A 13,280-nucleotide genomic window follows, 5' to 3' on the forward strand; every position below is an offset into this window, starting at 1 on the left:
AAAATAACGTGTTCAGCTTTTACGTTGTTTGGTTTATAGAGATTTTGATTCTACTTGTAAAGAACCACCTTGCCACTGATATCAGTGAGATTCCTCAGTCGCGCTTTGGTCTTTCTTTTCTTCAATGACTACAAAGTCATTGTAGATTAAGGTTGTTAAGACATGTGTCCAAGCAGTTTTCTTTCACGGTTCTGAACTCCTTAGCAGGCAATGGTAGGGCTTCCTCCAGACCATGTGCGAAATCCAGGACCAAGCGTGAGGTTGATTTCTGGCAAAAAGGAGAAACAATTGCAGGGTTAAGAGGACTCTGGCATAAACTAAACTGCCACTGAGTACTCTTGATAAGCCTGGGTTTATTGCTTTCCCGGATGATCCTAGAGTGAGGAGTGTGTGGCCCAATAGTGCTTGATGTGGTTCAGCCAGATGTGGTGATGGATGGCTAATCCAATTGTGCACCACTTGGACTTGGAGCAAAGAGATCTCATGGTAACTCCTGTCCTAACTTCCAAAAGACCATGTCCGGTACCCAAAGAGAAATAATATGCTAACAAGTGAACAGATAGAAAAATCCAATCACTCTATGGACTCCATAGCATTCTGGATTCCCAATTTGAACACTTATGCATTTGGTAAAGCCATTACTAAAATGATTAGTGAAGTGTATCTTCTACTGATTCCTGTGGAGCTTGATTCATCCAGGAAAGCTTATATAGTACCTTATCATGACTCAGGAAAACGTCACAGGCAATATTTGAAATGCAGACAGTGTTGATCGTGCAGCCAATTTGCAGGTAGCGAGATTCTTCAAACAACATTGAGATGATTAACCATGTACTGTAATCTGATTTTGGGGATGCTGATTCAGAGAAGAATTTGATCCAGGACACTGGGAGAACTCTCTGCTCAAAGGATGCAATTAAATTTTTTATGTCTACTAGGACAGACATATTGGGCCTTGGTTTCACATCTCATTTCAGGAGTGGCACCTCGGACATTGCAGCAGTCCCATATTACTGTACTGAGTTGGTGTGCTCAAGGCCTGAGGTCAAAGCTGAATGCACAACCTTCTGAATCTCTGAGGAGATTGCTGCCAACTGAGCCAAGCTGATGACTGTACTTGTGCAATAGCCATTTCTTGGGTCAATATTGATGAGGAATTCTGTTGAGAAATGTGCAAAGCCACGGTCAACAGTGATATGCATGCTTTCACCAAGCATTACTTTCTTGGTTTTTCAGCTCAGGGTGACGAGCATGTCTGCTGTCGTGCCCCTAATTGGTTTGATGATCTAGGTCCTCCAGGCTAATTTAACAGTTTTTCTGTGCCATTTTGGTTATGTGCCTTTGTTGCATAATTTGTTTCATTCTTATAAAGAATTCAACTTCCCTTCTGATTTGACATGGCTGCTTTACTGTTGTCTGCATTATGTTTCTTCACTCTTCTGTTGGGAGTTTCTGCTACCTTTTCCAGTCAACCAGCAAAGTTTTGTCCAGAGCAAGTGCCTGACCATATTAGGTGTGAATCCCTTGTAGGGAAAAATGTCCTTGGGTATTTTTTTCAGCCTGTTTATATGTGGAAATTAAAGAATGAGGAATTTTACAATGATGGTAGTTAACCTAACATTCTACAAAATCAGGTTGTATATATTAAATTTGACCACATCTGTATAGACACCAACTTGAATGAAAAAGCGTCTGCTTTGAGCTATATTCCTTTTGCGAACGAACGTTTCAAGCTAAACAGAATTGAAATTTCATTTGACTAAAATCAGCTGTTGTACCACATACATTAAATGCCATCAGTTGTTACCTCAGTACTTATGAGGAAATAACGCTCCATAAATCACCTGAGTAGTTTCAAATGTACAGTAGGGTTTTATCATTGTATTTTTCTTTTTCTCTTAGAGTTCTGGAATTGAGACCTTAGTTGAGGAGCTTTGCTCCAAATTGAAAGAACTGCAGAATAAGCAAAAAGGTATGTTTTGTTTCAAATATAATGTGAACATAAAAGTGTGTTTTTTGAGTACTCACCATTGCAGCTGTTATAAAACTGCAAGAAGGGGCAACAGAGGTCTGAATCCAAAATGTCACATGGCAAACCTACTTTTGGGAGAGTGCCAGAATACTTGTAAAACCATTTGAGTCCACTGTAAAACTAACATCCGAGTCTGTTTCCATGTTAGTTACGTTCAAATGTTCATTTATTCACAAAAGTGGGGGAAAAAAGACATTTGTTGATGTATAATCATCAACCTGTTTGGCTGTCCTTAAAATACTACAGGAAACTTTCGTTTATCCGGAGGTTAAATGTCCGGAAAGCTCTATCCACCGGCAAAATTCAGGAGTCAGTTCAGATAAGGTTTTTTTTCTCTTTGTTGCTTTTTTTCTGCAGTCGTGGCTCTGCAAGGTCTAGCTGAAGCTGTTGCTTAGCTACAGAGACGCTTGCAAGCTACGCCGACTGTTTTGAAGCTGTTGCTAAGCAACAGGGTTTGTTGCTTCACACGGAGCTCAGAAGCTCCGTATGTTTTAACATTAGCGCTGGTTTCTACGGCAGTTTTGATGGGACGGCACCAGCTCGGTCCCGTCAGTGCCGGATACCAGAAAGTTTCCTGTAATTTGAATTTCAAAAAACATTCAAATGCGAACTTTATATATTATGAAACAATTAGACATGTGTTGTTATTGGTTAAAATGGGGTCGTAATGATGATTCTCTGTCGATTTAGTGTTGTAAAATCTAGTTAATCTCTATTTGTGTTGCTCAGAAAAATGCTAGTTTGTAGTGTTTTGACACTATTGCTCTTCAGATTTACAGAAAAGGCATGCACGTGGCCCTATGGAATTATTATTTCCAGTGGTTGATTGGCTGTCAATGGAGCCTAATGAGCTTGTTAGAAGATAGTTCTCTGCCAATTAATTTGCTAGGTCAAAACCGACCGGTCTTTTTTAATTCTATGGATGGATGAGCTGAAAAATGCTGCCTATGGTACAATAAGGATTAAGCGACAGTTCAATGGAATACTCTTCCTCCTTGTCATGTTTCAGGAGTTGTGCCCCATTTCTCCACAAAGGATTTGGAAATGAATTACATTTACAACTTTAAAGCAAAATGTATTTGCACAAATTTTTAAAAAGCACGGAGACAAAAGATGTTTGATGATTAAGAGCTACGCATTGAAATTGTTTCCCCAAAGACTGAAAAAAGTAAACAATTGTTAGCCTACCTCAGTAACTGATAAATACTTTGCATCCATCGTGTTGGGAAGTCTCTGATCCTGAATGATTGGCAGGGGTTGGTTGTAATAGGGCCCGCCCTTTTGGTTGTGAACACAGATAAAATTGGGATAGAAGCAAACACTAACAGTCACGATTTTAGACAACTGCTAAGGGCAGGCTTTGGCTAGACTCAAGATTAGGTGACAAGACAGTAGGTTTTTTTCTAGTTTCAGTCAAGCACGATGACTCACTGATGTGGGAATGCATGGCATGTTCATTATTTTGTATTGTTACAGAAAGATAAGTTATACTGATGGAATTAATTGAGTTTGATGAACTGTTGGTCTATGTTTACTCGCTGTTTGCAAAATAAAACTGCTTAATGATTCATTCTGGCCTCATCTCACTGAAATGTAAACATAAGAAATAGGAGCAGGAATAGGCCATTTGGCCCCTCGAACCTGCTCCGCCATTCAATAAGATCATGGCTGATCTTCTACCTCAACTCCACCTTCCCACCCTACCCCCTTATCCCTTGGTTCCCTTAGTATCTAAAAATCTATCGATCCCTGTGTTGAATATACTCAACGACTGAGCATCCACAGCCCTCTGGGGTAGAGAATTCCAATATGCACAACCCTTTGAGTGAAGAAATTTCTCTTCATCTTAGTCCTGAATGTCCTAAACAATTTGCCTACTGAAAGATTGGAGTACACGCAAAAGACACAATATGTCAAGGGTGCTGCATTTGTTACATCGCCTGCGTTACACTATTGCATAAATAGATATCAGGCAGTGATGAGTCAACTCTGGGACACAAGAAATGTGGGATCTTCTTGTGAGAACAACTGACCCCACTGAACTTGAAAAGGTATCTATAGCAGACCTGAATTTGTAACACTCCTTTAAGAAACTGCAGTTAAATTATAGAAAATACATCTGATGATCCAAAATGTCTCTTTGTGGCATAATAATGCTGTTAAGTGGTGATTTGAGAAGTGCATTGATGCTCATTGAGCTGCATAGTGATGCTGTAAATACACACCATCAAAAGTGGTGGAGCATGGGTTCAATGCACAATCCCACACACTGAGATTTTCTCAATTTTGGGCATATGGAGCATGTCTAGCAGAAGGCAGGATTGAAAAAAATAGCAATACCAGACAACGCTGAAACTTTTTTTCTTGGTGATTGGTGTTTTTCTATTATTTAAAACTTCTTTACCCTAATCTTTAAAACCAGAAAGAAGTCTGAATTGCAAGACTTAAATGGTTGGTTGTTTTAAATGGAAAAACTCACAGAACAATAAAAGCACAGGGAAGTATGAAACAAAATCCGGCCATTTGGCCCATCAAGCCTTTCCCTCCACGAGGCTTGTACAATTAGTCCCACAAACCCACTCAATCCCCTGCTGGCGGAAACTAACCACAGCTAATGCATACTAACAAGTAGATTAAAACCCTGACATTTATCCCCAGAACCAAAACCAAGCAAAGTTTCACCTAACCTTGCTAAGTCTAATCAATTAAATTCCAAATTGTACAGTTATGGTCCCAGCAGTATACCTCCTGGATCTATGTATATTTTTAACCTTGTTAACTGAAAAAACAGGGATTAATCTACAGCTTTAATCAGTCGTGTTTTTCTTGGTAATGTGTTCCATGTAGCTACTATTAAAAAATAAATTATCTCATCACTTGATGCTTATGAATTCTGTACCAACATCCTCTTCTTCTGTGATCTGCTAATCACTGCTTATTTCTATCTGCATCATCCATAATTTTTTTAATTTCAGAATATATTAACCGTGCCCCCTCAGTCTTTTTTACAACAGAAATGAGTTCAGTTCTCTGAGCCTTTTTTTTTCTAAATTAAAAGCTAAGTCCTGAAATCATCACTTGATTCTGATCTTTATTTCTTACCCATACATGCTGTGTAATTAGCACTGCTCTCTTTTCCATGTTTATTAAATTGACCTGGGTATAATCATCCTACTCTCTCACCGACCTTCCCACCCAGTGTACTCACTGCGTGCTAATCTTGCCAACCTCCTTCCCATCCCACGAACCTCTTCCACCGCTGACCTCGTGGACTCTGCAGCGGATAAGGAATTATAGCTCCTCTTGGCATCTCCCTCCAGAACGAACAAGGTTTTTGCCATCCATGAGCTTATTGTGGATGATTACATTGACATCATGGGCCTGATGGAAACAGGTGATGTCACCTCCCCCCTTGCTGCCTACCCAAGCCCCACACCAAGTTTCTCACCAATATATCCTCACTGCTTTCCTCCCTCAGCCTGTGCACCGAGCGACTTCTCATCTCTGGTGATTTCGCTTCCATCTTAACTTACCTTGCTCTCTCCTATGAGTTCACTGCCCTCCAGTCCTCTCTTCACCTCTCCCTGCATATAAACTCATCTAGCCATATTCACTGCCACCCCCTCGACCTTGCCATTTCACGTGGCCTCTCTATTTGTATTATCTAAATCACAGACGGGGCCATCTCTAATCACTTCCTTGTATCCCTCACCATGCGCATCTTCCTTCTCCTCTCCAGCACCACTTCCTTCTGCATCTGGCTCTGGAAAAAAACTCCCCTTCTCCGCCCCCCCCCCCCCCCCCCCCCACATCACTTGTACTTTCAAACTCCCAACTGCCTAGCCTTTGGTTCGCCTTTCACCACGATACTTCTGCAGCTACCAATCTGCTCAATCACACCCTCACCTTCTGATGCCCTTGTCTCCAGTATGGCCCCATCTTTGCTCCTATAAATCCAAGAGATGCAGATTTGATCATTTATGGCCCACAACTGGTTTAGTCATTCATCGCCAGATCTGGCTTGACCATTGGCGCATGCCTAGTATTTAGTGCTGAGACCAATTTTGACATTTTAAAACACAAATTAAATAAAAATGTCAGAAAATCACAGAATTTAGTGTAATTGGATAGAAATTACGAAAAGTAAACTCCAGAATGCTTAAATATAACAGTTTGTTGAGCCCTTTCTCTGTCCCCCCCCCCCCCCCCCCCACCTCAAGGATTTTTTAAAAAGTTTTCCCCAGACATTTTTGATTGTGGCCCACTGTGTGCTGTTTGGGCAGATTTCACTTTACTGTTTTCACTCTTCTAGAATTTGAAGAGCAAAAAAAGGAGAAAATATCCATTGAATTACAATATTATAACCTTTGCATCACAAACACTTAAGAATGCACATGTTACATAAAAGTATACTTAAATAAGTACTGTAGCTTCTGAAACACCGTCTGCTATAAGAGAACATGAAGCAGCTGAATCACTATGCAACTTTGGTATTCCCGTGAGGCACCATGCACTAGTATAAGAAAGTCCACTACTTCATATTTTTCTTCCTTCACAGTTGTCAAAAGTTTGAACAAATTTCCATTAGTCATTTTACCAAAGAAAATGAGCCCTGGTGTAATGATGACATTGAAGCTACTTGTGGACTTGATTAGACATACCATATACTACTTTCATTTGTGTGTTGGGCTTGATCCATTTATTTACAATGCTTGAGTTCAGAATCCATGTGGTATCTATTCTATAAGTTACAGAGTGAATTCACAGGCACTCAAGAAGATGTGATAGCTCTTTTAAAGTTTTGAGTATTAATCAAAATTTGAACATCTCTCCATCTGCTCCCATTTCTTTCTACTGATCCATCCATATATTTCCCCTTAATGCAGGGAAAGTAATGAAGAAAATAGCGATTATCTATATTTATGAAGAGCAACTTTAATGTATTTTTCTGTTCTCTTTCCTCTTCCCAAATTTCAGAAGAGAAGCAAGGTAGTAAGAAAGCAGAAGGATCTCAATCTCCTGAAATTATAGGATCTCCTTCCGCCAAGGATCAGGTAGAAATGTAAGTACTTAATATATTCCGTTTTAGGAAACGGTTGACATTTTGAGGCACATTCTGACTTTCCATTTATTGATAGAAGCACTAAATGCATTAAAAGAAAACTAACTCCTACAATCTTGGTTATTTTGTCAAGTAAATAAATGTGTACATTGTATAGATCTGTTATCATTGATGTATGTATATCAGAAAAAACTACTAGAATGCTAATTTAAAAAAGAAAAGAAATGATTCACATGATAATTGAATAACAAATGTAAAACAAATGACATTTGTCAATAATTCAAATATATGTATATCATCTGGGTTATTAAACTCATTTGTGTGGTTTTTTTTTTTAGGTATTATGAAGCATTTCCACCTCTTTCTGAGAAGCCAATCTGTCTGCAAGAGATCATGACCGTGTGGAATAAGGCCAAAGCTTGTTCATTTTCTGGTTCTTCTTCTTCATCTGCTGCTCCACAAACAAGCACTGATACGTCCTCTCCAAAAGATTGCAACAGTGAAGGTGAAGGTACTAGAGAGCGAACAAATGAGGCCTCCATCACTACAAGCAGTAGTCGTATGTTCAGAAGAAGTAAAAAGGAGAAAGAAAATAGGCACAATAACAGCTTGCCAGAAGAGAAACCCACTACAGGAAAGAAGCAGATCAGACACAGGTCAGAAGGAAAGATCCGCCCTCGTTCATGGTCCTCTGGCTCCAGTGAAGCAGGCTCAAGCTCAAGTGGGAACCAGTATGAGTTAAAAGGTCCCACAAAAGCTGTCAAAATCAGACACAAGATGAGAGAAACTGCTAGGAACAAAAAGGGGCGAAATGGACAAGTTAGGCTATCTTTGAAGTCTGTTGACAAAGATGATCGAAGAAGCACCTGTGGGAGCAGCAGCAGCGGACTTACCAAACAGCTGTGCAAAAAAGGAAAAAGGTTTATGAAAGAAACTAGAAGGAAAATAAATGGCAACAGTGATGCAAAAGATCTTGGCAATGAAAGTGGAAGGGAACAAGAATTCAAAGAAGAACCATTGTGGTACACTGAACCAATCACAGAGTACTGGTTCCCTCCGAGTAGAAAAAGTAAGCTGGAAACTGCATACCGGAATAGTGTAGCTGCTAATGATAGTGAATCTTTGACTTTGGAAGAGCTTTCGGAGACAATGCAGGGTCTTTGTATTAGTAACAGTAATTTCCAAACATACCTCGCAGCAGGTGCTTTCGTCGATGGTCACTTTGTTGAAATGCCTGCATTATTAGATGAGGCGGATGACCTCACTGGGACCTCGAGCTGTTCTAATCCCAAGGACGGTGATATTTTAGATGATATGCATCTGTCAGAATTTACTCACTTCTATGAAGTGGATATTCATCAATCCATATTGGATCCTAGTGCCTCAAATTCATTGCAAGGAGAGAGTCGAATTTTAAGCATGATTCGACGGAAAAGTACAGAGCAAACTGATTTTGAGGCAGACTGTTGTATAGTGTTAGATGGACTACAGTTGACGAGGGAAAGTGCAATATGGACAGATTCACAAGCTTCTCTTGGTGCAGAAGGATTGTTCTTACATGATCTTGCAAATATAGCTCAATTTTGGGAGTGCTCTAGTTCTGATGAAGCAGAGGGGGAAAGCTTTGCTGGGGATTCCCCCATTACTCTTTCTCCTATTGTGGATAATACAGTGTGTGATGCAAGTAGCAGTACTGGCAATCAAGAAGAACTCTTTTCGGAAGCAAATGAAGGGCCTGGTTTAAACTCCACTTGTTTTTCTCTGTTTGAAGTGCAATATGATAACTCTACTTCACCATTCTGTTTTGACGCACTTAGCCTGGGAAATCAGAATAGTGATATTGGAGGCTGGGCAGATTTGCCTGGGAAAACACAGTCTCGTTTGCTTATATGGACCAAAAATAGTGCCTTTGATGAAAATGACCACTGCTCAAATCTTTCAACACGAACCTGCAGCCCATGGTCACATTCTGAAGAAACACGTTCGGATAATGAAACCTCTTTTGGTATTCAGATTGAGGAGTCCACTAAATTTAATGCAGATGAGATTGATTGCATAGTCCCTGGCATTTCGTCCAGCCTTCTTGATGAAGACCTTTTAGATTTGTTGCATGAGGAGACTCATTCGCAAACGGATGGAGCTTTACGAAATATTACAAACATGACTTTCAAACAGAAATCTAAACTGGAGTCAGTGTGTGGAATTCAGTTGGAAGAAGAGGAAAATAAGGAATATGAAACAACTGTGGAAATTTTTGCAGAACAGATGGCTGGTCATGGGGATAGCTATGGCTCGGAAGTTATAAAAGACATTTGGACAGCCATAGCAGAAAACAATGCTGTAACAACACTAGAGGGAGAACGATCAGAAGAGGATTTCTTTCCTGGTGAGGTGAATGGTTGCCATTGTTGTTGTTTGGATATGGCAACTAAACAGGACATCCTGCAAGAGCCTCATGAAAAGGCAGTGCAGAGGTCTGAATATCACTTATGGGAGTGCCAGAAGGAAAACTTGGAGGCCCAAGCCGTTGCAACTGGGGAACTTGCAGAGATAGATGTAGGTGATTACACTGCACCCTCTAAACCTTGGGATATTGGTGCCGACAAAGAAAGTGCTTTCATTCTTGGTGGAGTCTATGGAGAACTGAAAACCTTCGACAGTTGTGGAGACTGGGGAGCAGTTCCACCTGATCCTGCAAAAGGTACTTTATTGCAGTGTGCAGCTTCAGATGTAGTGACCATAGCAGGTACCGATGTCTTCATGACTCCGGGTAGCAACTTTGCTCCTGGCCATAGACCATTGTGGAGATCTTGCGCTTCATTCACACAGTGTGACCAGTCGAGAAAAGGAGAGGACAGGTTAAATACTGAGTTCTCTTTCATCTTCCATGAAGATTTATTAGGGAATTGCAGTAATTATCAGAGTCAAGAGCCTGGTGTTGAGTATTCATTTTCCTCCTTTGACCTGAACAATCCTTTTTCACAAGTTCTTCACGTGGAATGTTCATTTGAACCTGAAAGGCTTGCAACATTCAGTCCAAGCTTTAAGCCCAAATCTATACTGTGTTCAGACTCAGAAAGTGAAACGTTTCATCCTAAAATATATAGTATTGACAAAACACAGTATAGGGCTATTCGAATCTCGCCACGGACTCATTTCCGACCTATATCTGCCTCTGAGCTTTCACCGGGTGGAGGAAGTGAGTCAGAATTTGAGTCAGAAAAAGAGGAAGTTACGATACCTGTCCTCTCCCAGACAGATTTGTTTGAGGATCCACAGGCAGATTTAAAGCCATTGGAAGAAGATGCTGAGCGAGAAGGACATTATTATGGAAAGTCAGAGCTGGAATCCGGAAAATTTCTGCCTAGATTAAAAAAAGCTGGAATGGAAAAGAGTGCTCAGACTTCACTGGATTCTCATGAAGGATCTGGTGGCCTTTTACAGACAGAACAGCAGTGCCCAGAATGTCATTTACAGGCATCAATGGGGTGCACCAGTGTGAATAGTTGTGAAATAGATTTCAAGTTGAAAGTACCATGTGATAAATTGGAAGCGTTCCAGAATCATACAATAAGCAGGAGCTTTTCCGGGTTCACTGAGGGAACTTGTGTTACAGCAGCATCACTACAAGAGGTAAGCACCACTGTCGCTTTGTACACTTACAATTTGTGATTTCCTTTACATTGCAGAGAATAATCTGCCAACACTGTTGCAAGTTGCTTTTTGGTACTTCACCAATTATTACACAGAGGTTATAATGAAAGAATATTCCGAACAGTCATTGTTAACAATAATTATTCCACTGGTCAGGCTAACCAGGCGACGTTTTAAGACTCAATGAATCAAGGTTACACAGTCATTGGGCCGAAATTTGAAGTCGGAGGCGTACCTCCAGCGAACCTTGACATCGCAAGTTCCAGGATTTCGCGCATGCGGAAAACCGGAACTTGCGGGGCCATTCTGAAGGCTTCTGCTTACGCAGTCATCAGCCCAGCAAAATCCGGGCCATTATTTTATACAAGTGGATCTCTTGTTGAATTGGTCACAGCAAGTCAAAGGTTACACTGTTGCAAAGGGGTACTGGGCTATCGGAGTAAGGAGAGGGTGCTTATTACCACTGAGAGGATTTGGAAAGAAGCTTCTAAGAGTTTTGCTTAGATAGTGAAGTAATTTGTTTTGATTAGTTCCTGGAAAATGGCGTTTGCCTTATCTACTGCAGATGAATATAGATAAATAATTTGTTATCCCCACAGTCATGTGAATAAATCTCTGTACATCTCACAAGGGCAACTAACTCTGTGTATGATAGTAAATGGCCAGTCACTCTGTCCTGTTTAATTAGGGTGTTGGTTTTTATAGTGAGGGTCTAGAAATATAAGACTCGTCTCCACTGTTATGAACGAATAAAAAAAAAAAAGACTGGCGATAAATATAGGATAGAGCAGGTTCCCTATCCTGAAGGTCCTGTGTGAATCAGATAGGTTTTAATGACAATCTAGCAGCGTTCATGGTTATTTATTTCTTTTCTCTGGTGTTAGCACGCCAATTCCCAGAATTATTGAATTCATTTTCACAACTTGCCATGGTGGGATTTGAATTCACAACCTTTGCCAGCCCAGTAACATTAGCACAACACTGCCATACCATTATGTAGCTAGAGGAAGTAGACACGGTTGGCTTAGGGTTGAGTTTTTCAGAGTAGATCTCTGCACTGACATCCCAACATGATATCAGCTCCAGAAGCATCAAGAAAAATACCAGATGGCCCACAGACCTCACATCTTGGGGTTCCAAGACTTGTGACTTCAGTTCTGAGCACCATAACTATGTGATTCTGGATAAGTCATCTTCCCACTGCAAACACCCAGTACATTTTTTGTGTTCGTGCAGAATAGATCAGAAGCAAACACCTTTCCTCAGTACAGGTAGACTATCCTTTATCCGAAAACCTCGGGACCAGCCGTGTTTCGGTTTTCGGAAAATTTCGGATTTCAGAAGGTATTTTATAAGACTGGGAAATTTGTGGGGGTCGGCGGGGGTTGGGGTCGGTGCGGGGGTCGGGATCGTGCGCACGACTTACGCTGAACGAAACCTTTCGGTTTTCAGAGGATTTCGGTTTTCGGAAGTGCGGATAAAGGATACACTATCCCTTATCCGAAAGGGTGGGGGGTCGGCAGCGGGGGTCGGGGTCGTGCGCACGACTTACGCTGAACGAAAAAACCTTCGGTTTTTAAAGGGTTTCGGTTTTTGGAAGTTCGGATAAAGGGTAGTCTACCTGTACTGAAGGATGTCAGGCTTGTGTCATCAACTGTGATTGTTGATAGATCATCACAGATTATTATTAGTCGTACAAATTAATTGGTGCTTATGACTATCAAAGTCATCATTTTTGGCATCCCTCATATGACTGGGATCCTATTTTTGAACCTTCATTGTTGTCTTCCTCACTAAATACTTTCCCTGTTTAGAATTCCATATCCTTGGATGTCCATTCTATGGAACTTTCAGTTATTAACTGTGGCTATTTCACCTGCATGAAATTAAACTTCTCCAATGAAGGTGGTTTTTGTCTAGTTTCTTAGCAGTTAAAGAGCTGGCAGGGTTATGAACTACCTTTCTGTAATGTCCCTGGAACCTACGTTCTTTTCTAGGAGCCTGAAACAAAAGTTTTTATTTTCTTGTGTTTTGACACTATCTTGCAAGTTAGACCCCTCCCCTGAGGACTGAGATGAAGAAGAGAATGGTCTTCTGGACCATCCCATGTCTGAATCAGATCTTTCACAGAAGTCAGTTCAAAATAAAGGTAGCCGTGGGCTTGATGGTACTGCCCTTGAGGTCCCTATCAAATAATATCATTCAGTGCTTTGTGCCTTCCAAAAGCCAATGCTGCTACCCGTTTCTGAATCTCCTATATTAACTAATCTGTGGTTTGCAACTCAGGAATAATTTATCCTTCACTAAGTACAGGAAACTTTGGTTTATCCGAAAGTTAACTGTCCGGAATGCTCGATCCACCGGCAAAATTCAGGAGTCGGTTCAGTAAGTTTTTTTTCTTTTCGTTGCTTTTTTTTCACCAGTCAGGCTCTGCAAGGTCTAGCTAAAGCTGTTGCTTAACTACAGAGACGCTTGCAAGCTACGGCCGACTGTTTAGAAGCTGTTGCTAAGCAACAGGGTTTGTTGCTAGAG

At 40.8% G+C, this 13,280-nt stretch overlaps 1 protein-coding gene across 9 annotated transcripts in view; it reads left to right on the plus strand.

The window, feature by feature from the left end:
- kiaa0232 (KIAA0232 ortholog) overlaps positions 1-13,280 on the plus strand; it is a 127,731-nt gene that overhangs the window by 91,095 nt on the left and 23,356 nt on the right. For all 9 annotated transcript variants that reach the window (XM_086008248.1, XM_086008221.1, XM_086008257.1 and 6 more), the window contains 3 exons: positions 1,903-1,972; positions 7,010-7,094; positions 7,433-10,727. In XM_086008248.1, coding sequence (XP_085864374.1) covers positions 1,903-1,972; positions 7,010-7,094; positions 7,433-10,727 — 3,450 coding nt within the window. The remainder of the gene's footprint in view (positions 1-1,902; positions 1,973-7,009; positions 7,095-7,432; positions 10,728-13,280) is intronic.

The sequence above is a fragment of the Somniosus microcephalus genome, chromosome 2 (genome assembly GCF_052327205.1).
Source record: "Somniosus microcephalus isolate GS21.2 chromosome 2, FLI_Smic_1.0, whole genome shotgun sequence".
Taxonomy (NCBI): Eukaryota; Metazoa; Chordata; class Chondrichthyes; order Squaliformes; family Somniosidae; genus Somniosus; species Somniosus microcephalus.